We start from the raw sequence: 22,947 nt of genomic DNA, 5'->3' as shown, positions 1-22,947 counted from the left end.
AGGAAGGATAGGCTTAGTCACTGAATAACTTTATGTGATTGTCTCCAGTCAAAGAACATGGTAATAGTACTAAAGATTTAAAAATTAGAAATAATTTATTTGGAAAAACAGCTGATCAAATGGAGAAGGGTGCTCATGTTATATAGCTAAGCAATGCCAAAGCAGACTTAGACCATGCTAATAGATAAGACAGTGCAATTTAAAGGAAGATTATAATTTGAACAACCCTATTAGTTGGCCAAATGCAACTTTGTGCAAATTAGAAAAAGCTGCTCCTTCATGATTTTTATTATGTTTTCTGGAAATATTTTTAAATACATAAATAAGAAAACCTCTGCTGTCTATGAATGGGGATGGCCCCCACTATACTTGTGCAGTCTATAAACTGCACAGCAGTATATGCCAGCCCTAATTTTGAAGAACTTTTTTCAGAATTACATTTTCAGTATTACATACAATTTTATAACAACATCAAGAAAACAACTTTTAAAGAAAATACTTTTTACACATAACTAAGATTGATAAATTCCTTAAGATGATCTAAGATTACTATTCCAATATATCATTTATTTTCAAAATTTCCAAGTTCCCTTGTCTCTACCAATATGCGCATAGATCTTAAAAAAATATTGTAATGGTAGTCAGCATGCAATTTTCTACTCTGATTTTCCCATTTAAAAGCACAGAAATTATTGCTTGTTAATGATTTATCAAATAATTTTAGGTCAAGTGAACATATCAATGAATCTAAGCATACATCTGTAATCTGAGGAGCTTTAATCAATATTATGATTGGTATTATTCTACACATGAGAGAAAAGGTTATATTTAGAGAGAAAGAAAACCTTTAGAGAAAAAGAGTTATTTAGATGGCGTAAACAGGTAAAATAATAAATATTCTTGCAAAAAATCATACCAGCTGGAGTACTTTATTGGAATGTGGCTAACAAAGAGCTGCATTTATATCTGGGAATTTCCCCAGTTGTGTTCACACTGTAATGAACCATTTTAGAATAAACACTCTGGAGGTACATTTTACATAACAGTGCAATGGGATGCACCGCGGAGAAGCAACAGGGTGTAGAGGAAAACATGTGGATTTTGGAATCCAATGGACTTAGACCGCTGTGCTTTGAAATGGTACGTTCTGCAAAAAGACTTGCACAAAGAAGCTTCTAACAGCTTTATTTGTATTAGCCCAAACAAAACAGCCCAGGTGACCATCAGCAGGAACACGGATAAATAAACTGTGATACATTCACTCCTGGAATACTGTTTAGATAAAAGCACAATGAACTACGAGTGCACACAAAACCATGGGTGAATCTCAAAATCACGCTCAGTGAAAGAAGCCTCACACAAGAGTACACACTCTGATTCCATGCTGGGAGGAGCTAGAACAGGCAGAGGTAACCATGTGGAAACTCCATCAGAACACTGGTGCTTCTAGAGGTTAAGGTGGAAAGTTACTCAGAAGAGACATAAAGGAACACTCTGGAATAATGAGATTTGGATTGTACATATGTATGTGCTTTTCGGAACTCATATAAGGATACCCTTAGGATTTGTGCAGTTCATGTCTCAAAGGAAAAAGAAGAACCTAAACATATATTGAATCCCAGTTGATGATACGCTCACCAAAGTATTTCAACTTACTTTGACATGCATGAAAAGTAAGATGGATCAATGGATGGATTAGAGAGATTTATATATTGGTAGCTGGGTAAACAGCATACATAGTAAAATGTTGATTACGGAATCTAGGTTTTCCCTTATGATTGAAAATTGTCATGCTTAAAATATTGGAAAGTGTTTTTTGATCTGAGGTATGTTCCATAAATTTTGAAGTTTCAATTTTTGCAAAATGGAGGCAATAGTGATACCATTATAATAACCTGGTTTTTAAATAACAGAAAAGGAGTAAAGGGAAGACTAGATAATATAGACATGCCATTTATACAACTCTGCCAGGAAGCTGCAGTTAACATTCTCCAAGGCTGTTCCCCATGATCGCTGAAGGAAGGGACTGGACAATAGACGCATGCCCAGTGAGGTCTGGGTGACATGGCAAGATATTTATCTGTCAGTCACATCTGGGAGCAAGTCAGTGGCCAGAATAGGTGTGGCCACTGTAAGGGTGCAGAATACTTAACTCCTGAACAAAGAAGCGCTCTCTCTCTCTCTCTCTCTCTCTCTCTCTCTCTCTCTCTCTCCTGCTTGCCCACACTCCTGGGACTCCTGTTGCAAAGGGCACAATCCCCAGGATTCGTGCATGTGGCTCACAGCCATGTGGGACCCACACAATGGACGAATGGACTGAATCTAGTCTGATGTTACATCAGACCCGGCTCCACCGTGGAAGGGAAACTCTGGACACTGACCCTACTTTGGGCTCTGCTGGGGCCCCAGCTGCACATTTTCTAGGACTGGGTTAAGAGACATGGGACTTGGCAAAACGAAAAACATAATTTCATGCCAATAAAAACCATTCACTCTCCCGTGCAAGCCTTAGAAAATTTCTTAAGATATCACAAGAACCCTATTCTCACTAGTGTCAGGGAAATTGGACCCACTGATTTCTCCAGCAACAATAGTATTTACTTCACAAAACTGTGCATGTTAAGAAAAATTGCCGCCAAAATAGGCTTGGTATATAGATGTTCACACGCTATGTGAAGTTGTTTGCCTTCTCTTTCATCCCCTCTTACCTGTCTTCTCAATTTATGTAATGATATGTATTTTTGGATTTGATAGCATTGCCAGTGAATCAGTGGTCTAAAATGGTATGTATCGAAGTTAATGAGGCCACGGGGGATGAACTATCTGCTGATTATACATCACTTGAGTGGAGGAATAGCTTTCAATGATGGTAGTGGCTCAAACTCCACGGAGGAGGGACAGCCTGTGGTGACACTTATTTTAAAGAGATTGACAGGGGCCCTAACCGGTTTGGCTCAGTGTCGGCCTGTAGACTTAAGGGTTCCAGGTTTGATTCCAGACAAGGGCATGTACCTTGGATGCGGGCACATCCCCAGTAGGGGATGTGCAAGAGGCAGTTGATTGATGTTCCTCTCTCATCGATGTTTCTAACTCTCTATCCCTCTCCCTTCCTCTCTGTAAAAAATCAATAAAATATATTTTTAAAAAATAAAGAGATTGACAGGGAGGAGAGAGAGAAAGGACAATGCATTATAAGTAATACTCATATAGGTTTTGACATTTAAAAAATAAAAAGTATTCAACTCACTTAAAGGCTACATTGTGAGTGCTCCTTTACTTAGATATGTATTTGAAGGTCTACTACATGCCTGGTATTGTTCTCAGAGGTGGGGATACCAAGATGGGTGAGTGCACAAGACAGATGTGTGCCTGTTGTCTTGGAGTTTACTACATCCTGGTAATGATAAAGTTAGTTGGATTCATAGGGGTCAGTTTTTTAGCCAACAAATACTTACTATTTACTCTGTGCCAGGCACTTGAAATATCATAATACATCAAATACATATAGCCCACGCACTCATGAATCTTACTAACTAGCAAGTCAGGTAGATTTAATGAAATCATTGCATGTAACTATAATAAATACATTGTAAGCGTGCAAAAGACTGTGTAGGGGCAATACAGGTTCTTAAACAGATTTAGTCAGGAGAATATTCCGCTCTAGGCTAGGTAAAAATAATTTTCTCCCTAAACTTTTTTCTGAGTTAAGAGAGTAAAGCCAGCACAGAACAGAGACTGGGATAACCAGTGGTCCCAGACAGGCTAACAAAGGAATGTCAACAGAATTTGGTGCACCAGGAGGCATTGTGGCCAGTCGCATTGTTTCTTAGCCCTTTTGATTTCTTGTTGGCTTATGCCTTAGGAGTTCCTGTACAGTGGGGCTACAGATAGCAAAGTGAGAATTGTTGAGTTGCTTTTCGCCATTGTAAGGAATTCTGGAATTAGGTTTATCTTTTGCCTAGCCAAAGACTACAGCAAACACCCAACACTTCCATGATGCCAAAAAGCTGCTGGAGACACAGAGCTGGAATTAAAAACAAAACAATTATACCACTGATTCATTGCAAGAACATGTCCCCCAGCTGAGGTCATTAGTTCTGAACAGAAGGAAGATAAAAGCCAAGAAAATATGGAGAACTGGTGAGAAATATGTGTCTCACAGATAAAAACTGCGGCTCCTACAATAGCCACACATTCTGGGCACAAATAAAATCTAAGGCATCGTTGCATTACACACTTTTTTGTTGTTGTTGGTGGTGGGGACAAGCTGATCTGTGGGATTCTGAACTACTCACTTCATCACGAGGGGACTGAGCTATGTTTGGAGACTTCCCTTTTTTCAGCACTATTAGCAGACAAACAATAGGTGCATAATAAATGCTAGTTGAGTTATTACAAGTTTGTTTTTATTTATTACCTGATTCCATGAAGAGTAAGAAGGATATGAAATATCTAGCGATGAGCAAAGGAAATGTACAGGTGATACATTAATTTAGAGCTGTGTTATGATCCAGCCAAAATACTGAGAGTGAGTCCTGTGTGGGTTAGCTTCTGCCTCTACCAGCACAAATTTGTCCAGAGGAATGCCTAGTCTGCAAACCATATTTCATGGCATCTTCTTAAGGTCAAGATGGGCTGAAAGTGAAGGAATCCAAGAAAATCAGAGAAGGACAAGGCTGGGAATGTAGCATATAGAAAAGTTAGAGCATTAGGCCGCCTGGCTTCATGGTCTCAGCTCTGCCACCGACTAGCTGGGCGGCTTCAGGCAAGTTTCTCAGCCTTGACTCTTCTGTAACGGGGGTGTCTGCCTCACACGTTTTCCTCAAAAGAGTCATTTGAGTTCATACCCTGATCACAATTTCTGGCACCTACTAGGTGCTCCATAAATTTTAGTTTTGACTCCTAATGGTTTTCTAAAATAATTCTGATTGCTGCTCAAGATTTTCCGATAAATACGATTTGTGAATACGTAGCTGAAGGCAAGCTATCCTAAAACTCTGTAAGACATTTTCTACAAATATACTCACAAATCAGGAAAAAGTCCTCTTTCTCAAGGCCTGATCTTGTTTCAGATTATATGACCCATCACACGCACACGTGGGGCACTTAGCCTGGCCTCTCTGAGTGGGAAACACCCTCCTCCTACAGTCAGTCTATCACACAACCTGGCAGAGACTTAGGGTCGGTTCCTCTCTTAAAGACAACTGTGCATGAAGCAAACTGGATTACTTTGCTATCATCCCAGCGGACTAAAAAAAAAAAAAAAAGTCCAAATAATCTATGCATTCTGAGTGTGTGCATGCCTGGTCTCGGGCCTTGATTGGCCTGACAGGCTTTGGAGAGGGAGAGGGTACATAAGGCATTCACTATCAGGTTGAAACAATTAAGATGTTTCATGCTCTGTGCAAACTGGTAAGTGGCATGACTCTTGGAATAACAACAGTCCTGCTGAAAATCTGACACACTTTCCCTTCCGGCGCGTGTTGGCATACAGTGTTCCTCTCTCTGCAAGACTAACTGATACCATCTGTGCGTGTTGTGGGCCCTCCCTGGCAGCCAGCGTTTGAATCTGCGCCTCTTTGCAAAGGTGCAGGAACCCAGCGCTGCCCCCCTCGAATGGCCAGACTCGGGAGGGGCGGGGGGGGGGGGTCTGAGCTCCCTTTCTTCCCCAGCCTGTTAACCCCTTGGCGCCCGGCCCTGCCTGGGAAGGCGGGCGAGAACAGCGCCGGGAGACCCGGCCCGCCCCCTGCCTGTGATAGGCTGCCTGGAATAGCAACAGCCTGTGTCACCGAAAAGGGCAAAGCCTTCGGAAATAGAAACAAAGTTGGTCACAAATCACATTGGCTTGGCCCGAAGTTTTTTTTTTTTCTTCACCTTCTTTAGCATGCGACCATGGGGAGAGTGACCACTGCTGTCACGGGGGGCAGCCGCGGTGGTTCGGCGCGGAGGGACGGGCGGTGACTTCTGCCATGGTACCTGTTGAAAACACGGAGGGCCCCAGCCTGCTGAACCCGAAGGAGAGCCCGGCCCAGACAGATGGCTGCGACAGAGCCCGCGGCGGCCCGCATCCTCCCTGGGCCAGAGGTAAAGCGAGGCAGATGGGCTGAGCTCGCATCTCACTCTGTGTGTGTGTGTGTGTGTGTGTGTGTGTGTGTGTGTGTGTGTGTGTGTGTGCACGTGAGCGTGTGCTGGGTGCACGGAGAGAAGGGGGCAGGGTCTGGTGGAAGGAGTGACAAGGAGGTATAACGTGACAATTGAAGTTCCACAGATTGCTGAGCCGGGTCCCACCGATTGTGCTGACAGTGTAAGGTGTAAATCTTTTTTTCATTTCGGGTCGATTGACCCGCAAGATAGTCACGTGTAAACACACATACACGTTTTATTTTTCATTTGTTGTCACAAATGGACATCTGTAACAAGTGGACATTTTTAAATCTAAGTAGGCTTCATGAAGTGATTAGTTACATAATCAATGAACACAACTTTGTTTTTAAGTTCCCAGCATCTGTTTGTGCTGAATTAGAGCTTTATTCTATTCGGAGCCTAAAACCGCTGCTGCCTTGCTCCTGCTTTCTTTAAACCCAGCCTTTTGAACTGAGGATTAATATTTTTTTCTTCTGGAGGTGAAATTTGCAGAAGTTTTAATTCATTTCAGTTATCTTGGCTACACCAAAGAGAACACCTTTCTTCACTTCCACAGGTACAGTTCCCACACACATATTGCTTACTTGTAGCTGCCTCTTCCTATTCATTCAGTTTGTTCTCAAAAGGATAGAGACACATGTATATGAAATGAAGTCAAACACAAATAATTCTCCCCTTCCTATTGCTTTCCTCAGCTCTGCTCCCCCTAACCATATAATACATCCCCAGGCCATATATTGGGATTTCATGAATAATCCAAAACCCCAAATGATACAAAAAGCATTCACCTTGGAATGGCTCTACATACTTACATTTGCATTGAGGGGTTGTCTGCTCTTGGAGTTCAATCCGAGACCTCTCTCACGGAGGCACAGAGTGGCACCTCCTGGGGGGCTGAGAAACTGTCCTTCTTGCTTGTCCTGCTCCCTGCTCAGCCTTCTCTTGATTTCCCACTTCTAGTAAAAAATGAATAATATTTGAGGTCATCTTTCAATGGCCCAGTCCTCTCTTAAGCAAGGCTTTCTCTAAGTGTGTTCTCCTGCTCCCGGGTCTAAGGGCAGGCAAGGGAAACTTGTATTTGGGGGTGAAGAGAAAGAGTTACAAAAGTTCTCTCTGAACTTCTGCAAGATTGAGCTGAAGGGCAAGTTGAGGCTGTGACATCAACAAAAAGGTGATAATGATGACACAAAGAAGATGAAAAGAAACTTTTGCCTGGAGAGACCTCCACTGTAACAATTGAAAATTGACTGTTTATGTTTGATATGGCTCTGAAAGCACAGTGGACTCTGAATAGGTTAAATAAGGTAAGATGTGTGTATATTTGCAAAGGTTGAATACATGCACAAAATGTAATTTAAAGTGCAACTGTTTATGTTTTTGAAAAGAAATGAAAAATGAATAGTATAAATTATCTTTTATTATGCAGAAGAGGAAGCCTAAATGTTTCCCTAAAAGTTTAAATTAATACAGCTTTGATTTGTGCTATATATGGTTTATATTTTGATTAATCCAAACCTCTTATTATTACTTTTGTAATTTCTTTCTAAGTTGTAAACATCTCTTGGTAACCAAACATACATACGTATATAATGCATGTGTAGTACAGACTCACTCTGTGGTTTTGACAAGTTACTTAACCTTGGCTATTGGGATTAGATTTTAGTTTGTTTGATGAAGATGTTGAGGCTTAATGAAATAATATTTGGCAAATATTCCTTTCGACTTTTTATATTTTTAAACTTCCACAGTTTCATTCAGAGTATTTAAAATATGCTTACTAATTATGATACTATTCCTGCATTTGAAGGTAGTAAGTTTTTCTCTGAGTTATACAGTCCAGGACGAGATACTGAAAAGGGAAACCAAACAGAAGTCCTAAGCTCTTTGACTGCACCCCTTAATGCTATTACACACAATGAAAAGCACGGGCAGGTCTTCCCTGACCAACCCCTCTTAAACTGGAAAGAGTGCTTTATTTCAATGACTAGAAGCTAATGAACTGAAATTCATCTTCAAAAATCTATGACACAGTGTCCGTAGACATGTTATAATTGGCTTTCTAGGGCAGGGTTGAGCTCAGTCTGAAATCCTAGTGCTTAGAGCCAACAACAGATACAGGTGAAGTGAGAAACGGGGCCTTCTGCAGCATCCCACCCAAGAAGGACATGAGGCCAGAAGGTGTGTGGTTGGCCCAAGTACATGCAGTGGCTGGTGCAAAGCTGACTCCGGCCACCTCTGGCCTGGCCCAATGCCTGTTCCTCCATCTCACACGCTGGGTCTCCCAGGCTCTTCCGATTTCATGATTCCAACAGCGGGCGAAGGCGAAGGTTTCCTTAAGCCCCACTTTACCCCCCAGCACTGCCTTTTCTTCTCGGATCTACCCTAAATGTCCGAACCCAAGAACGATATTCACCGCATGGGTGCAGCTCCCAGCACGGCAGGTCCAGCTGCTGACACACCGGAGCCTAGATCCCTAGGACTGGACTCCCTGATCCAGCAGTAAGGGCTGCACTTCATGCTAAGACCCTTCTAAATCCCAGATGCCGCAGGCTGAGACTTAATAAATGCTCACTTCGCTAATCAGACAAATACTCTAAGGCATTTTCAAATATTTTTAAAACTGTGAACTCTTTACGAATGGAAGCTGAGTAGTGGTCAGTACATAAGGTAAGTAACCATGGCCCACCTCGTGGAAAGAGGGAGGTGGGGAAGGGAAGGCCCTGTGTCCTGGCTCTCTCACTGCCCCTCCCCTTTCTTGTAGCCCTGAGCAGGCAGGCTCCTGGCTGGGGATCACACTGAGCAAACCGCAGGTCCATCACTACTCCGGTTAGGCAGGCCCCATTTCTTTGGTTGGGGCATATGTTCTGTGCCCCTACTGAGTATTGGGCTCCCAGACTTAGCTTAACTGGCCTCTTGAATTCAGTCTGGCCCAGCTTTCTCGGGCTTCCTTGGGCAGCCCCAGGGAAAGCCCACTTGTAAGAGAGACTGGGGAGACTTTGGGGAACAAACTTATCCCCAGGGAAGAGAGTCAGGCCAACCAGCTTGACCCAATAACAAAGCTTTAAGTGTGAGAGAAGCAATACTATCAATAGACCAGTCACTTTGGGAACCCAGGTCGGGGCCACTCCTAATTTTCCAGGCTTTCCATAAATTAAAATGTGAAGTGACAAAACCCATGGCAAACATTATTATGTTTTTCATGGTGCAAAATACAGATCTTGTAACATAGAAACCCACACCTGAAACCTATATGAACATGCCAACCAATGTCACCGCAATACATGTAATTTAAAAATCTCCCAGTGAAAAAGAAAAGGCAAAAAGTGGAAGTTTCTTAATCAATAAAGAGCATCTACAAAAAAATTATTGTGTTTTAAAAACCTATATTTAACAAATAGATGTCTGCTCACAATAACAACAAATTGTTGTGTGTAGCTAGACATTCCCAAGGACGTGACAGGATTTATGGACATGTGAATTTATGAGGACGTACAGGCTCTTGTGTGTGGAAATACAAGCAGATTTACAGATAACCATCTCCCCTTCCACTTCAGTCACTTATCTTTCTGTCACTGTACATTTAACCTCACTTGGAAATCGCATCAAAGCTCTAAGCTTGAGGCTTTTGATGACTGCAAGGCCTGGGCAACTGGCTTCTCCAAGATCCAGGAAGGGAGAAGGCCCTAAACAAACATGGTGAGAGCTGTTTCAGCTCACCCAGACCTTTCTTTTTCTTTCTTTCTTTCTTTTTTTTTTTTTCTAGAATGAGTGGTATTTATTTGCATGGAATTAAATACCTTAGTTCCTGAAGTCCCCGCTCCCTCCGTCCAGCCAGGAGAGAAGTCCAGCTGTGTCCTTAGCAGAGCTGGATTAAAGCCCTTGCCCACAGTTTCGGGTCCATGTTCGCACACTCCGGTCCAGCACCAGGCTAGCTTAGCTTGTGTTCCCAGCTGCAGTCCACCAGCCCATGGGGTATGGGGTCCACTTGGCCCATAGCTTCTGGGACGAACTGCCACTGCCCATTGCTGCCCTGGTTGCAAGCCTCCTTAGTGTTTAGAAGATGCATGTGGGGGAAGGAGGGGGGCGGGGGGAGAGTGGGAAAAGGCACGGGTGTGATCTCAGGAGGGAGAGAGCACTGGCTCGCTCAGATCTTAAAGAGCTCTTGTTCCCCTTTAAGATCATGTCACCAAGAAGGGCAGAGAGGTTGCCACTTGGCACAGACCACCTCTTGGCTGTCACAGCAGCAGCAGACACACACTGGTGGGAACCTGTGGTGGCAGGTCCTGGAAAACACAGACAAAGGCAGGCCAAGCAGCCGCCAAGCAGTGCCGCTGCCCTGGATTGACTGAAATGAGCTGGCAGACACCAGTGTGCATGAGCTGCTTTTACAGTCAGTGTCTCCTCTGATAGGTCCGTGCCCTGTGCCGGCTGTTAATTATTTTAAACGTTACGCTCCTATCAGTAAGAGTGCCAGCAGGAGCTGAGGCCTAGAGATCCCAGGAACATGTCTGATGGTCGCTGATAGTACCCTAATGGGAGCATTTGTGTGTGTGTGTGTGTGTGTGTGTGTGTGTGTGTGTGTGTGTGTGTGAGAGAGAGAGAGAGAGAGAGAGAGAATTCTCAAGGGATTACTTTCTAGTGGTCTAGATCTTATAGAAGATGGTAAGAACAGAATTCAAAGTACAATGAATCCACCCTGGAGCTGCCTGAGGAAATTTCCATTTACAGGTAGATATCAAAGGTAAATCAGCTGATTTTAAATTGCAATTTTTAATTGTTGTAGCTGTGCAGGCTTATATTTCTTGTTCAAGAAGAGTTAGCTCTTAGATCTGGTTTTGTAGGTAGCATTTTCTCAACAAGAGGAACCCAAGTACTGTTTAGCCTCAGGGTTGAAAGAGTTCTGAGAGCTCCAAACCTCCATTAGAGTGCAATTAACTTGGGCTTCTCGGAGCCTAAGCAGCTATTTACTCAGATTTTATGAGCAAGAACTGGTTCTATAAGATTCTAAAATTGAGCGGAGTCTGGGCTCCCAGTTTCAGTTTTGTTGCTCATAAACAGTCTTCCCCAAGAGGATGGGTTGTTGACTAAAATAAGGGAATGAAAGCCATGTAAAAGGACACCAAGTCATGGTGATGAGAAAGAGGAAGCGTTGGACTGGGCTTCTTTGCAAGGAATTATTCGACCTGTGGGGGTAGAACAATAAATTTTCCTCTTACCTTTCTAAGTTCTGGCTGGACTAGTAAATTAACAGGAAACAGGTTAACAGGAGAAAATGACCACCCTTATAACATATGTACCAACAGGGGCCCCAAACGAATATGAGACTGGAAGACAGATGAGGCAGGTGAGGCTTATGAGCCATCTTCAGCTAAGGAGGGAGAAGGATCTTGTGGTTTGGGACATCATAGGGCAGGAAGGTAATTCATATGCAGATGAAAAGCAAATGTTTGGTAAATAAATGTTTGCGGGGCCACATTTAACAGTGGGACACAGAGAAGACTCTGACCCAAAGGGTCCTTGCTAGGTTCCTCGCTGTCTATCACACCTGGTTCATATTAAACTGTGGTTGGCTATGATGGTAGCTCTCTTCCTGAGTCAGGTCCTCTCTCTAAATCTTACTAGGCAGTTAGAAAGTCAAGGATTCCTAAACCAACTCCCCCCTCCCCCTGCCCCGCCCGGAGTCTTTTCTAAAAAATAACCAGCCTAAAACAATCAATATTCCAAAAGGCATACTTTGGGGTACCAAACCCTTTTACCCCTCAGACCAAAGACCACATAAGAATTATTTCCCGTCTCCTATCTTCCCTCAAAAAGTACCCAATAATAGCTAACGGTACAAAACCTGAATCCCTCTCCCACCCCTAATGCTTCCCAGCTGAAACTTTGACTCAACTATATTATCTTTACAGTAAATCATACATTTATATGGGTGTGTTTTTTCTACTTTATTTAGGCTCAATGGTATCATTTTCCTTCTTATGTCACAGCACACTCATTTATGCATGTGCTAACTGGCTATGTCTCAGTGATACACTAATTTCTTTTATACAACTTAAGTAGAAGTAATAATAAGACTAAGGTAACTTATCATGTTATTCTAATTTTAGGAGGTTTCCTTCTTTTTCAACAATGACTCACTTTATACTGTTCTGCCAAAATATCAGGGAGTGTTTATGAGTGTTTTTTTCCTTGAGTAAATCAAATGTAATTTACCTTTAAACGGCTACATCTCGTTGCCCTTGGAAACATTTGTTTCTTAGAAACACATGTGACTCAGGTCTGCCTGGCTTTGTTAGGCTCTGGGAGTGTTAACTATGTCTGTATTATTTTACCCAAAATGGTGTGTTCCTGCACACACCTGTTGCCACACTTTGTGGAAGTTGAAGTCAGGAGCTATGTGCAATGCTAACTTAGTAACCTGCCCGAAATGCTACCTCCGCCTCAGGTGTGCAAGGCTGTATAAGAATATGGGTGAAAATTGCAATTAGAATCAATTTGAACAGTGAGAGAGCATTCCCAAGCTGGAAAAAAAAATGTTTTATTTCCACTGGGAAACAAAACTGTAGAAACCCCAAGACAAAATTACAGGTAAAATGTCCCATGCAATAGGCCCAATTATGCAGGTACTGCCAAAAACCAAGGAATTCAAGGATTTATAAAAAGGCATAATTGTTATGCTGGATACAAGTATCATTTTACATTCGTTGCTGTCAGTAAGAGAGACTATTTCAAAGTTTTATTTCCCTGTTATAGGTTTTACCCCATTGTTGAGACTACACAAATCTTTGTTGAAGATTGTGAGCCAAGAACTTGCATTAATATTTTCACTTCCTTTCTTTATAATAATCCAATGAGATAATATTACCCCCATTTCACAGATAAGGAAACTGAGACAGAGAGAGAGCAACAGCCATGCACCGGCTACTCTTCTATCTCATTTATTCTTATAACAACTTTATAATGTAGGTAATATTATTACCTTTATTTTAGGAATGAGGACACAGAGGAACAGGAAAGTTAAGAGATACATCAAAGTCTAGCTGGAAACTAATCAGGTGCTCTGATTCCAGACTGTTCCTTCACCATTAAGCCCAGGTGACTCCTAGAGAGAAGCAAAGTGACTTGCTCCAGGTAGCACAGAAATCTGAACCTCAGTATCCTAAATCCAATCTAAGGTTTTTCTCACTTGACCAACCATCCAGCAATGATGTCTTTAACTCCTGCTCTGTTCTGTGATCTGACCTGTGAATTGGGTACCCAGGTACACTCGTTTCAGAACTTTTTTAAAAAAAACATATTTTATTGATTTTTTACAGAGAGGAAGGGGGAGGGATAGAGAGTTAGAAACATCAATGAGAGAGAAACATCGATCAGCTACCTCCTGCATACCCCCTACTGGGGATGTGCCCACAACCAAGGTACATGCCCTTGACCGGAATCGAACCTGGGACCCTTCAGTCCGCAGGCCGATGCTCTATCCACTGAGTCAAACCGGTTAGGGCTCGTTTCAGAACTTTATTGAGTTCTAGTTTAGCTAGTTTCCTAATTTTACATCTAACGAACGTGTCTTCTTCTATAAGATTACAAGTCCCCAGGTAAAATATGTATTCTTGGATCTATCAGAGCTCTGAGTTAACCCTATATAAAATGCAAACATGGGGATAATATAAAATAGGGCAGTAGCCTGGCTGGCATGGCTCAGTGGTTGAGTGCCGACCTGTGAACCAAGAGGTTACAGTTCGATTCCTGGTCAACGCACATGCCCAGGTTGTGGGCTCGATCCCCAGTGTGAGGCATGTAGAAGGCAGCCAATCAATGACTCTCCCTCATCATTGATGTTTCTATCTCTCTCTCCCTCTCCCTTCCTCTCTGAAATCAATACAAATATATTTAGAAATAAATAAAATAAAATGGCGCAGTGAAATGTTAGATTTCCAGACTCTCACTGTGCATCCCTCGTTGAAAGAATTTTCACCAACTAGAGAAAGAGATGTTTCATAGCCCCTTAGAGACACTTCTTTAGAGGGAAGTTTGTTCCACAGTGAAATTCTTCCCATCCTGTCTTGTCATTATTATTTCTCTTTCTATATCTCTTCAGGGATTACAATTTCTAAGATTCCAGCAACTTTGGGCTAGATGGGAAAGACAGTGTTCGTTGCATTTTGGGACGTGAAATCAGTGTAAGAAAGGGCAAAGCCTAGAGGAGCCACTGGAATGTGCATTCTAGAAGTTGTAGTTTTTCATGTGCTATTTTTGACAAGCAAAAGACCTACAGGCTGCTTTAAATAATGCAGGAATAATGTCCCTTAGTCACAGTTAGGGGACCCCCAAAAAATTTCTTTCTGAGTCCAATTGAGTCACACCAGAAAAATAACTTCTAAATGTCAGAAATTTGGCTAGTAACTGTGCACAGCAATTGCTCCTCCAGGTCTAAGAGAAGCTTGCAGCTGCAACTGGGCAGCTAGAATGAGGTCAGACACTGTCAGCCTAACAGCTGTTGAAACTCCCTTCTGATTTTCTACCTTTCCTACCTGGAAGCTAAAAGATTCAGGTACTCACTTCTCGGCCTCTCTTGCAGCTAAGTATGACCACAGATCCCACTGATTCTTTTTTTATTTTTTAATAAATCTTTATTATTCAGATTATTACAGTTGTTCCTCCTTTTTCCCCCCATAGCTCCTCTCCACCCGGTTCCCACCCTCTGCCCTTACCCGCCCCCCCACTGTCCTCATCCATAGGTGTACAATTTTTGTCCAGTCTCTTCCCACACCCCCCACACCCCTTTCCCCCCAAGAATTGTCAGTCCATTCCCTCTCTGTGCCCCTGATTCTATTATATTCACCAATTTATTCTGTTCATCAGATTTTTTATTCACTTGATTTTTAGATTCACTTGTTGATAGATATGTATTTGTTGTTCATAATTTTTATCTTTACCTTTTTCTTCTTCTTCCTCCTCTTAAAGAATACCTTTCAGCATTTCAAATAATACTGGTTTGGTGGTGATGAACTCCTTTAGCTTTTTCTTATCTGTGAAGCTCTTTATCTGCCCTTCAATTCTGAATGATAGCTTTGCTGGGTAGAGTAATCTTGGTTGTAGGCTCTTGCTACTCATCATTTTGAATATTTCTTGTCACTCCCATCTGGCCTACATAGTTTCTGTTGAGAAATCAGCTGACAGTCATATGGGTGCTCCCTTGTAGGTAACTAACTGTTTTTCTCTTGCTGCTTTTAATATTCTCTCTTTGTCTTTTGCTCTTGGCATTTTAATTATGATGTGTCTTGGTATGGTCCTCTTTGGATTCCTTTTGTTTGGGGTTCTGTGCGCTTCCTGGACTTGTAAGTCTATTTCTTTCACCAGGTGGGGGAAGTTTTCAGTCATTATTTCTTCAAATAGGTTTTCAGTATCTTGCTCTCTCTCTTCTTCTGGCACCCCCATAATTAGGATGTTGGTACGCTTGAGGTTGTCCCAGAAGCTCCTTACACTATTTTCATATTATTGGATTCTTTTTTATTTTTGCTTTTCTGGTTGGGTGTTTTTTGCTTCTTTGTATTTCAAATCTTTGACTTGATTCTTCCAATCCTCTAGTCTGCTGTTGGATATCTGTATATTATTTTTTATTTCAGTCAGTGTATGCTTAATTTCTAGTTGGTCCTTTTTCATATCCTCGAGGGTCTCGCTAAATTTATCAGCCTTTTCTAGAAAATTCTTGAAAAACCTTATAACCATAGTTTTGAACTCTATATCCAGTCATTTGCTTTCCTCCATTTCTTTCATTTGTGATCTGTTTCTTTGTCTCCACATTTTGGCTGCTTCCCTGAGTTGATAGAGTGGCTTTGTGTGCTAGGTGTCCTATAAGGCCCAGTGGCTCAGCCTCCCCAATTACCTGAGGTGGACACTCTTGGTGCACCCCTTTGTGGGCTGTGTGTACAGTCTTGTTATAGTTAAGCCTTGATTGTTATTGGTATCACTGGGAGGAATTGACCTCCAGGCCAATTGGCTATGAGGATCAGCTGTGTCTATGCTGGGAGAACTTCTGTGCTGGAGACACCTTTATGAGACAAGACTTGCAAAAACCTCTGTGCTCAGCTTGGATGGGGCGGAGTCTCAGGACAGAGCAGACAGCAATGGCCTCCCATCAGCCCTTCCCTAAGAGGCCAGCCCGGGTCTCAGTGTCCCGTGGTAATCGCTGCAAGCACCTCTGAGAGAAAGCCACCCTTGAGTTTCGCCCACTGCCAGACAGTCCACTTTCTCCCCGAATCAGTCTGGGTCCCCAGAGTCTCGCCCGGAACTGGAGTTCTCAGCAGTCAGGAGCTTTTGTCTCCCTCTTGATTGAGAAAGCCAGCCGTGTACTCAGTTGCCAGCCCTCTCCGCGCACGTGTCTCCGTACCTCTGCCTTCTGTAGCTTCTCTGAGTCTCAGTGTGCTTTTCTCTTTCCTTCTAGTTGTAGAATTTCCACTCAGCCAGCCTTCCTGTGGTTCTGGATGATGTCCGTTTTGTCTTTTAGTTGTAGTTTTGAAATTGTGCGAGGCAGCAGTTTAGGTGTTTACCTATGCCGCCATCTTGGTTTCTCTAGATCCCACTGATTCTGGTTAATGAGACATTGGGGTGACCTTGTAGGGGAAGAAAAAAAGTTTTCCTCAATCCTTTTAGGGTCCCATACTGGATCTGAAGATTAAACTGACAAAGACAGATTAACCCTTTGCACTTGGATGTCAAGTGTGACTCGACACGATTAGCAGTAGAGTAAAGGAATCGAAAAAAGCAAGCGAGTGCAAAGGGTTAACGGGAGAAAAGCAACCAAATTTCTTTAATACAAGTTTTATGAGATATGGGAGTCTTCATAAGGAAGTGGAGACCCAAAGAAAATTGTTGAACCTGAGTATTTTTATGCCAGGTTTGGTGTAGAAATATGATAGGTGAGGGAGTATGAATAAGTGTAGTAAACTGGGAGAAATTTAACAAGACCAGTTTGTTTGGATTCCTCTTGGCTTCTTTTTGGAGATAAGATCATTCCTTGTCTCCTAGTATAGGGAGGGCACTTTTTACAGGGTTTTATGACCTGCTTCAGGGGGAAGAGTGAGGGGAAGGCCAGAGGGACCCTCCTGCTTCTTAAACTCCTTCAGCTAAAAATATCCAATATGCCAAGATACCATATTTTGGAGCACTGTGTCCGGAACTTCGTCATCTTCCAGGTGCTTCTGGAAATTTCCTTTCCTGATAAAGGGAAAGAAGTCTTGCCCTGAGCCTTCTTCCATTGTCTCTTGCCTTTGAATCTGGTTGTGAGTGAATCTTATGCATGACGCTGTGGCAGCCACCTTGCACCTACGAAGACAAGTCTGGACAAAAGCCAACCCTCTGAGGAGGCGGGAACAGAAGGATGGATAGAATTCTTGGAGACACCAAACTCAACTTGGTCTTCTCTCTAATTAAACAACAGGTGCCACGATGTTTTAAGCCTTTGCTTGTCAAGCTTGTGGTTTCTTGAAGTCAGAAATATCACCAGTGATTTGTGGGGACTGGGTACAGGGAATGCAGCAGATCTGGTTTCTGGAAAGCATGTTTTAAATACAAAGGCAAAGCATGCATTCTAAGATTTCTTTTTACAAGAAACAAGTTTTGTAAAGCATCTGATTTCTGTTTTCTATAGTGGTGTTTTTTTAAAAATCAACTTTGAAGAAAGAGACTTAAGTCAACAACATCTAATGAATGATAAGAGTAAACAGAGGTGAAGCTGGAGCTAGCTGAGAACCAACATACAAACAGACCTATAGAGACGAGGAAAGAGTGTGAGGAGGCTAAAAGCGCAAGAGAAGAATTGCTATCTGAAATCTGTGATGTGGAGGATAAATATGAGAAGGTATTCTGTGTTTTCCGATGGTGTTAGGCTCTACAGGTTGAGAACTGCTAGCAAGCAGGGTCGCCTAAGACCATCGGAAAACACAGATATTTACATTACGATTCATTAACAGTAGCAAAATTACAGTTATGAAGTAGCAACAAAAATAATTGGGGGTCACCACAACATGAGGAACTGTATTAAAGGGTCACGGCATTAAAAAGGTTGAGAACCACTGTTCTAGATGCACATAAAAAGGACAAGGAGATAGAGATAAGAGAAGAAATCAATATATCTATAACTAACACTAAAAGAATGATTCTTCAATAATCTGGGAGGAAAATACCCCAAAATACAAGAAGAAATCTTTTTTTAGTAGAACTCAACTAGTTGCACAAAACCATAGAAGAAACAAGCACTTTATCCTCATTGATGCTCCACATTGAAGGAGGGGGAAAAGGAAGGAAAGAAAGCAAAGTTCCTATCTTTTTGTCCCAGAAAGGTCAAACAATAGGAGGCACAGAGAGAGTCCACATTTTTGTGGTCTGAGTTTCATCGTATGCTAATGAAAGCATTGCCATGCAGGGGAGGAGGGAATACTGGTTAACTGAAGGCTCACACCCAATATTTCCTGCCACACTCGGTCCAGGGATAAGAGGCAGCCTCTGGGACCTTTGTCAGCTGTGGGAAACGCCACAGCTCATCTCTCCATGGCACGTGCCCTCGGGGAGAGAGTGAGGGAACTTTCTGGTTAAGCCAGCGCTCCTCCTTTGCCCCTCCTTCCTGTGTCCTCCAACACCTCTACTGAGCTCTTGCATCAGGTACAGTGGGCCCCCGTGATACAGACACTTCTGCTCTCAAGGAACTCCCTCTGTACGACGGGAAACAAATGTAACTGAGTATAACCGGAGGGCAGAGAGGTTAATGAGAGGGAGTCTGGGAAGGTTTTGGAGAGGAAGGGACGTTTCAGCTGGATCTTCTAAGATAAACCGGGTTTCTCTAGACTCTGAAGCAAGGGGAAGGCCATGCTGGCAGGGGGAGCAGCGTGAAGAGAAGCACAAGTCTGCAAAGGTACACAGCATCTCCCAGAAACAGCACGTGGTCTGCCTGGGCTGGACAGTTGATACCTGGAGACCGCAGGGAGGCCTGAACACCTGCTCCACTGCTAAGTGCCGAGTCCGGGCTGACGCACGGGGCTGACATTCAATAAAATACAAATACCCGAGTGACAATGAAACACTCTATGGGCTGTGCAATGCTTTTCATGTTAGCAGGTTAATAATAACAGCGCTGAAAGCTTTAGAGAAATGCTAACGGTGTGCTGTTTAAATGCTAGGCGTTCATGTAAACATTGAGTTCTATATGCTAACCATTACGTAATACTAACCTTAATCTGCTGACAAACCTGCGTGGGGGAGACTAAGGGCCAGTATTTACTTATCCACTCAAGAAACATTTATTGATTATTCACCTTGTGCCAGAGACTAGAGGTGGGAATACAGATATAAGTAAAGCAGAGTTCTTGGCTTCAGGAAACTAATATGGGAGGACAAACAGGTAAATAAATGAGTGCCTTCAAAAGTGACAGGTGCCCTAAAAACCCGCATCCTGTGCACAGTGGAAGCACAGAGGAGCCGCAAAATAAGGCAGAGCAAGGTGGTTGTCACGGGTGATGGCACTTGAGATGACTCTTGAAAGTTGGGTTGGTATTCGGGGAGAAGGAGCAGAGAAAGGGGAGACCACAGATACAAGGAAATTTAGGGGCTACTACAAGATTTTCTCAAGCAAAACAAGAAATAGGAGAGGGGGTCTTTTAAATTTGTGACGCATTCACAGTTGGTCAAGCTGTATAATTTACCTGGTTACCTGTCCCCCACCCCCCCCAAAACACACACACACACACACACACACACACACAAAAAAAAAACACACCTGGGTGCACATGCTTTTCATGCTATAGGATTGAGTCAGCCAGCAAGTGTTTATTGAGTGTGTATTATGAACATACTCTGTAATAGGCATATGGGGAGAAGGGGGGAAAAAGGCAGGCAGAAACTCAAATACTGTGAAAAAGTGGAGTGATTCTGTGCATTCCAGTTCATTGTGGTTTCATCTGAGTCCTGGTGAGCGGGGCAGACAATGCCGCTATTGTTGTAGTGGTGGCTGCAGTCTGCTGGCTTGTGGGGCTGCCTGTCCTTTGTGCAAAGCCTCCTGGCCGCGATCTCATTTGTGATAGGACCAGTTTCACTTCATTACCTGATTAAAAAGCCCTCACTGCATCATCAGACTGCTGGTCTCTGGCGAGGCAGCCACACAGGCGGTAGGCATGACCCAGAGCCTGTGGGGACCAGCTGGTGGTCCCCAGCCAGTGGCCACTTCGGTGATGTCCACAAAGGCTGAGCATTCCTTATGGCACTTTGGAGACCACAGAGGTGTCAAGGAAGGGCCACTGTAAATACGCTAGGCCATGAGCAAAATGGCTGGGAAAGCTAACCTTCCTCAGGAACATTAAGTGCAGACTGTTTGACTTCAGGGTTGGGTGTTGTCATTTTTTGAAAAGGTGCTAATTATGATTCCTCACCCTGCTCTCTCCTTCAGCACTGGCTGCTGCTCCTGTCCACACAGCCGCCCCAGACTCTCCCATCGTGTTTAGGCAAATAGAAATCCCACCTTCCTGCCACATCCTTTCTCTTTCCTCCTGTTCCCTGACAGATTTTCCTAGAAGAGTTCTCTTTACTTTCCGGCATCCATAGGATAACATCTTGCTTCTATCATCGTCAGCCAAAAAGCAGACACAGGAAAACATCCACTCTTTATGTCTCTCCTCATTGTTTTTCTGTGGTAAAATAGCACCAGGAAAATGATCTGTGAAGGAAGCTGACGGGGAGGGAAAACTTTCCTCTACCCTCAAGGTTCTTCTGGCTGGTCTCATAATCAAACAGACATGAGGCAGATTAGCAGGAGAAAATAAGCAAATTTAATTACATACATATGTATGGGAATGCTGCATACATGAGAGCCAGAGATAGAAAAGGAAATTGAGGTCTCTATGACTTTCTGAGCTAGGGGTGAGGTAAGGTACCTTGGGGCTTCAGAAGGCAACTGCAGGGAGAGAGCGTGTTCAGTAATAAATAGTTTGCCCTGCCATATAGGTGGGTGAAAAGTTATTTCTGGTGGTAACTCCCATAATGGGCCAAACTCCTAATTTAATTTTTTCCAGGTAGTTAAGGGGAAGAGCATTTTCTCTAGGGCCCTGAGAATCTTGGTCTCCTTTAGTTCATAATAATCTGCATACTCCTGCGGCACATCTTGGGGGACTCATTCTGCATTGCTGCAAAGTTCTAAGGGGTCACAGGGATGCCATGTCTGGAGCATTAGGAACTAGGTTTCCACATTGAATTGGAATTAAAATCCCGAGTGGGCAGGCAGCTTGAGGACTGTAGTAGACATGTAGCAGTAACAAGTAGCAGTCATGAGGTGAGTGGGGAAGCTAGTTTGGGGTAGTGCCCCTTAAAGCATACAACGGGGAAGGTATACTCCTCAAATAAAATTCAGACAATGAAGACCTTAGCTTAATTCTGAAGCATGTAACCCAATGTCGGTATACACGCCCCCATGTGAGAATAGGATCATAGAATCCTGTTACAACTTTTTAAGCTTTTAAAGGCACATTCCCTCGATCGATTAAATAAGAGGATATACAATTTTTTGATTTTGTAAAAAAAAAATTTAAGCAATTCTTATAGAAATAACTTACTATATCTCTGAAGAATTATACTCAGTGCTAGCTGCTGGGTCTCAAGAGGGACATGGACAAACTGGGATGGTTTCCAGACCCTTTGCACACATCCTAGTTTGTCAGTGTCCTATGAGCCCTGGCTAAAAGAATTAAGCATGTGAAGTCAAGTCCAGAAAGCAGAAGAAAAAGCTGGATCCCTTTCCTCTTGGAAGATATTTCCCCCAGACTACAAGAAGCTGGCTTGCCCACCCCTTACTCCCACTCCTCCTTAATCGGCCGCCGCAGGCTCTTTCTAAAGTAGGTTAATGGAGCACCAAAGGAAGGGACGCTGGTGTTTCCTGGGTTCTTTCCTTCTGTAGGGAAGCAGTCATTCCCATCTAACAAAAGGGAAAAACTAAGGAGGCGGCATGCCTGGTCAAGGTGCCAAGGACAATCTTCCACTCCTTGAGCAGTTCTGGCATCTAATCCCCCACGTCCTTGACTCAGTATCCCCATGCTGTCCTCTGTCACTCTAAATCCCCTTCTGGGGTGCCTCACTCAATCTGCCTCTCGAGTGTTTCATTCTCCAAATCACTTATTTCTCCAATCTGAATATCAGAGACCAATAGCTAAAAGATACATACTAATCAACACATCGAATATAAATAAAATGAAGACTGACAAGCAGAGATGTGAAGCAATGTAATAATAGTCTTATCCAAATGTGAGAATTTGACCCAATTCTCTTTGTGGTTGAGGATTTTAAGATCATGTGGGAAAAAGAATATGTGGAAACTGAGGACATAAGGGAACTTACAATAGTGAGTCTCTATTATATATACTAGAGGCCCAGTGCACAGATTTGTGCACCGGTGGGGTCCCTCAGCCTGGCCTGTGGAGATTGGGCTGAAACTGGCTCTCTGACATCCCCCAAGGAGTCCCAGATTGCGAGAGGGCACAGGCCAGGCTGAGGGACCCTACCGTGCATGATCAGAACCAGGGAGGGACCGTGGGAGGGCTCCAGGGCATGTCCGGCCTGTCTCACCCAGTCCCAATTGGCTAGACCCCAGTAGCAAGCTAACCTACAGGTAGGAGCGTCTGCCCCCTGGTGGTCATTGTACGTCATAGTGACTGGTCGAACAGTCAAACGTCGGACACTTAGCATATTAGGCTTTTATTATCTAGGATAATTATATATAATAAAGACTCACTAGAATGTTAAGTTTCTTGAGGGATAAGAGCCACA

At 43.1% G+C, this 22,947-nt stretch overlaps 1 protein-coding gene across 1 annotated transcript in view; it reads left to right on the top strand.

The window, feature by feature from the left end:
• Positions 1–5,818: 5,818 nt before the first annotated feature.
• Positions 5,819–22,947, top strand: part of SLC2A12 (solute carrier family 2 member 12) — a 50,210-nt gene continuing 33,081 nt past the window's right edge. Inside the window, 1 exon segment of the mRNA XM_079781494.1 lies at positions 5,819–6,084. Within this exon segment, the coding sequence (XP_079637620.1) occupies positions 5,970–6,084 (115 nt within the window). The 5' untranslated portion in view covers positions 5,819–5,969.

This window comes from Cnephaeus nilssonii, assembly GCF_951640355.1.
Source record: "Cnephaeus nilssonii genome assembly, chromosome: 9".
Lineage (NCBI taxonomy): Eukaryota > Metazoa > Chordata > Mammalia > Chiroptera > Vespertilionidae > Cnephaeus > Cnephaeus nilssonii.
This window is presented reverse-complemented; position numbering and strand designations above follow the sequence as displayed.